This window comes from Etheostoma spectabile, unplaced genomic scaffold, assembly GCF_008692095.1.
Source record: "Etheostoma spectabile isolate EspeVRDwgs_2016 unplaced genomic scaffold, UIUC_Espe_1.0 scaffold00018851, whole genome shotgun sequence".
NCBI classification, from domain to species: domain Eukaryota; kingdom Metazoa; phylum Chordata; class Actinopteri; order Perciformes; family Percidae; genus Etheostoma; species Etheostoma spectabile.
Window position 1 is genome coordinate 12,728 of NW_022604516.1, and position 5,279 is coordinate 18,006.

General features: G+C 37.9%; 1 protein-coding gene across 1 annotated transcript; it reads left to right on the top strand.

The window, feature by feature from the left end:
- The first annotated feature begins 950 nt into the window (after positions 1 to 950).
- LOC116682765 (astrocytic phosphoprotein PEA-15) lies at positions 951 to 4,134 on the top strand. The gene is made up of 3 exons (XM_032509778.1): positions 951 to 1,130; positions 1,397 to 1,552; positions 3,037 to 4,134. The coding sequence occupies exons 1-3, from the start codon at positions 959 to 961 to the stop codon at positions 3,099 to 3,101; spliced, it is 393 nt and encodes a 130-aa protein (XP_032365669.1). The 5' UTR covers positions 951 to 958; the 3' UTR covers positions 3,102 to 4,134.
- Positions 4,135 to 5,279: the final 1,145 nt, after the last annotated feature.

Sequence of the window (5,279 nt, forward strand, 5' to 3'; positions counted from 1 at the left end):
GAAGCACCCATGTGAATGTTTTTTTCACAGATCGTGATACCTCAACTCAGGGTATCTGCAGATCCAATATATTCTTTTTGTCCCCAAGTTTAAAATCTATGTACCCCCCTGCTTTAAATCTTTTTTACATAAGGTAGCAAACCTAAGTGATAGCAGAAACACTGAAGGGTACACTTGCCTATCTGCCAACATTCACAGAATACTGGCTTCTGGGATTCTACAGCAACACAGAAATGATCTTCTTGAATATGTCCACTAAAGGGAGACAGAGAGACACAGAAATGTTCATTAGAGCTTGAGTTGATTTGAGCAACTAATAAATAACTGTTTTACTGTGGTTGCTAATACATGTGGATGGTACAACATTTAAAAGGCCAATGTTATTCTATATAAATGTCTTATTGGCATCCCATCCCGTGAAAAGAGGAAAGCCAACATGACATAGTCCATCTCTCAATACTTACAAAGTATTGACAGATACTGATAGATATTGTCTATGTTTTTGTAATGTAGAACATGTCAATGAGTGTGGCTCATTGATGAGTTTGAAGTTGTTTTGGATAACAATGGAAGTCTCTGGCACAAAGGAATAAGCGCTATAGATCCCCCCTTGGGGACGGCCTTAATTTAGGCGAAAGACAGTGTTTCGTCCCATTTTGTCCCGTCCGGTCTTTTCAGTCAATCTCCTCTTTCAGATACAAAGAGAGAGGATTGACTTGTTTAATATACTCTATTCTCAGTGTCTTTGGGCTTTTCCATCCCACTCTGACAGTATGTTATTGTCATTAAGATTTCCTAACTTTCCATTCTGAAATCTGGGACGTAGGTGGGCTGTTTCCACATTGAGGAATTTAACAACAGTAGGATATCTTTTTTCTCCCTTATACTGTCTGTCCTCTTTGGCAACAATTTCTTCAGTATATCTAACTGTTCCCTTCTCTCTGTCTCTGACCAGACCATGGCGGAGTACAGCTCTCTGCTCAGCGACCTGTCTGAAAACATCACCAACGAAGACTTGGAGCAGCTCAAGTCGGCCTGCAAGGAGGACATTCCCGAGGACCAGAGCAACAACATCACTTCCTCCAAGGAGTGGTTCAGCTACCTGGAGAAGAACGACAAGCTGGCCCAAGGTGAGAAACACAGATTGAGAACAAGTTTTTTACTTCAAATGAATGAATCAACTTAGTGTTCCATGCGCTAAAAGGTATGTATGACTGTTTTAGGCCGCCCTACATGGTATTGGAGGTCCAGTTTAAAATGCAACTGAATTTAATATGATATATAGAAGGGGGTCCCTGTTCTGTCTCTCTTTCAGCGAAGGGGTCCTTGTCTTAAAAAAAGTTGAATGTAAGACCCCTGCTGTAAACTAACACTAAAAACAACACTTCTCATGCAGATAATCTGTCGTACATCGAGCACATCTTTGAGATTTCGCGGCGACCGGACCTGCTGACGAGGGTGATCGAGTACCGCACCACCGTGCTCAAGATCTCTGAGGATGACGAGATCGACACCAAGCTCACACGCATCCCCTCAGCCAAGAAATACAAAGGTAGCCCACTCTTTGAGCTTAATCTCTAGAACATGTAGATGTAGGGTTAGCTTTATATATCAGTTTAGAGTATCAGTCTGATATTCTTTTAGACATTTCTGCATGTTTGACTTGAAAGAAGGTGCTCTGATTAGCTTCCTGGCATGCCAAATCTGTTCTAAGTAGTAGTAGTAGTAGCAGTAGTAGTAGTAGTAGTAGTAGTAGTAGCAGTTGTAGTAATTGTAGTAGTAGGTGAGTTCTGCCCCCTAATGGGTTTAAAGAAAACTGCCTTAACATCCTATCCTCAGTGGTTCCCAACCTATGAATCAGGGATCTGGATCATTCAACAGAATAGGATAGTAAAATAAAAAGTTTTCTTCCTGTGAGTTACTGGGTAATTAATAATAATTCATTGCACTTTTATTTCACAACAACAAAATCCCCATTGGTTGAACTGGTCACCATTGATAGACATAGTAAAACATAAAAACAACCTGTGACAAAGAGCTGCGAGGAAAAAACATTCCAATAAATTATAATTAAGTCGTACCAATTTCATATAACATTATTAAGAATTTGCAGACCAACTGTGTAAAAGTTTAGGAAACATGCATAAACATGGTCTGGATTAATGCCACAATGGTCAACAAAAGCATCTAATTCTGAAAGGTCATTTCCTTTTTATGAATTGTTATTTTAAAGCATGAGTCTTTACTTTATCTTACATATATTCTGGTTTAATTGTGTATTTTATATCAGTTTTCTTTTGGTGTAAATGAAGGTAGAAGTAATAAATAAGAGGATGGTCACGTTGCAATACAATGTTTTTTGTCTCAACCTGCTTTTTGCTGCCATTAGTTATTTCTTTACCACAACTTTTTTGGAGCTCGGTTTAGTTCACAGGGGAAATTTAGCTTTCTGCCAGGTTGATTTAAAACAACATAAAAACGTGTGCAATGGCCAAAGAAAAAAACTTGCTCCACTGTTAAAATGATTGAATGTCTGTTTAGCTCAGTTCTAGTCAGAAAGCATCATTTTTATATCATGTGCACTAAACTAACTTTTACTTTGATTTAGGTTTTTTATACGGATTATATATTTAGTTTTAGTTTTAGTCTTATACTATTTCATAATTTCTTTGTCTAAAATGGATGTATTTTCTTTTGAATTAGAATAACAGTAAATGAAAAATAATTCTTCCATCCATGAAATGCAACTCAAAGTGCCTAATATAATTAGCAGCCGTTTCTGTTTTGTAGATGCATTTTTGATGAATGTTCACAGTCAGTGCTAACATCGGTGATAAATACAGGTACACTGTTGTTTCCTCTGACTGCTTCACAATAAAAGCCACCCTGTGTTTTGCCTGTGGAACAAATTTAACGTGAAACAGCAGCTGTACAAATGCTGCCTTATACAGCTCTGATACTGTGTGACCAGACTGATATCGATGATGTGTATTTCTTATTAGTCTTTTTCTACCTTATTTTTCCAACCCCAAATAGACATCATCCGCCAGCCCTCTGAAGATGAGATCATCAAGTTGGCCCCGCCTCCTAAAAAAGTGTGAGAGCGTGACACACAACCCTGATCTTTGCGCCTGGATTTCTTCACTCTTGGCACTCCAATCAACCGACCAACCGTTTATGACCAACCCCATCGCTCCCCTACTTCACCTACCCTCACACACAAACACACAGACACACACGCACACTACACAACACACACGCACACACACACATCCAGCCAAGCACCATCCTTGCACTGACCCGCGCAGGCAGCCACCAACCAAGCAACCAATCAGATCGTAGCGATGCAGCCTCTCTCCGAGCTGAGGGGAGGCGGGAAGCTGCGAAAAAGAGACATTAGAAGACGTAATCTGGAGATGGACGAACAATGTATGTGTGTAAGGAGAGAAAGAGAGAGAGAGAGAGAGAAAGAGAGAGAGAGAGAGAGAGAGAGAGAGAGAGACAAACGTCTACCCTCAATTCAAACGCTGAAAGGGTCCGTTTAGATTGAGTGTAATCTGTAACACTGTTCAATCTGTGATGCTGTGCTTACTGTATGCAGCCGCCTGTCTGAGTGTGTGCATGTCAGCGAAGGTTGTTATAGTTAAGACAAAGACTACATCCAGCCATAAAGAGTTTAAAACTACAAACCCTGCGTTCAAAACAACAAAGTGAAATGGCAAAGTTCCATTTTTTCAGACTTTCTTAAAATGTCAGAAAGCTGATAGGTAACCATAGAAACAATTAAGCTGCGAATGCATTGTATGTACAATGATACTTAACTATGACTGTGGCTATGAACGTAGTTCATCAGTTGCTTATTTGTTTTCAAAATTGAATTAGAATATGCAAAACAGCCAACAACATTTTAAAAACATTGTTTACATTATCAAAAAGTATTTTAAAAACAAAACTGCAGCAAAAGTTAACACTTACTTAAACAGACATTTAAAACTTATCCAAATCTCACGTATATGACTGTTTTATTTTCTGTGAGGGTGCTTGTTTTAGAATGTAGCTGCATTTATAGTTCAGGTGTTTGAAATGTGAAAGGGATAGTTCAACAGACGCTTATTCACTGTTTGCTGTGACTTGGGTGAGAAGAAAGATTATATATTATGTCTGTCTTTTAAATATGAAGCTACAGCTTAGCTTAGCTTATTTTAGCATAAAGACCGAAACAGCTAACCTTGTTTTTACACTTAGGTTTATAGGGATTAAATCAATGAGATAATTTTGTTAATTAGTTTTTAGAGGTGCTGGTTGGAAGATATTGTTTTCTTTGGACATAGCCAGGCTTGAAATTTCTCGTCTTTGTGCTAAGCTAATCTGCTGAGCTAACCACTTTATATTCACTATACATACATAAGAGGAATAGGGTTCTTCTCATTGAACTCGCGGCAAAAAGGCAAATGGAAGACTATTCATTTATAGTCCGTATAGCTCAATAAATAATACAGTCACCAAGTTACCATTTTTTGCCTCTTTTGCCATGAGGTTGCTGTATTTGAAACTAAACTGTAAGTCAAACTTAAAGGCCAGGACAGTCACTGTTCTCAGCTGGAGGACATGTATGCATTCCCTTTACTCTTACACAGATAATGATATCATGTTTCAAGAGCAAAAGAAAAAAAACTAATATTTTAGAACATTATATTTAAAGTTGATTTTCATAGGAAAAGCCAATATTTGCCTTTAGCTTATAATTATAGCAAGATATATTTAGAGAAATTTAGATGGGAAAGGTAAAGCAAAATTTCTATACTTGGATGTTCCTTGTCCATAGGTTCTCTTTTCATCAAGGGGACCAATAGCATAGAGGTCTGCTGTACGAGCTGGCTAGAGATGTAAATATACAAAAATATATAGAAGAAAATATAGCAGAAATAATATATTGACCTGCAGTGTGTGTGTGTGTTCCATAGAGGACACTCATATTTCCACTGTACGTTCAATTTCACCATTTCTGGTTTTATGTAATCTGAAATTGAGGTGATAATCACTTAAGCACTTAAAGTACATCAATTTGGACTACATTAGAAAAGTATATTTGAGAGATCATATTGGGTATTGTAATTACTCAGTGGAAATGTTTTTTGTTGGGCACAAAGAGACAAACACTAAACTGTCTTACACCCCGTTCCTGCCATTTCATTTGTTTCACTGAAAGTAACTGACCAGCTTGGATTTTTCCCTGTATGAGGGGTTAAACTATGACCTCTGAAATTAACATAAGTGCA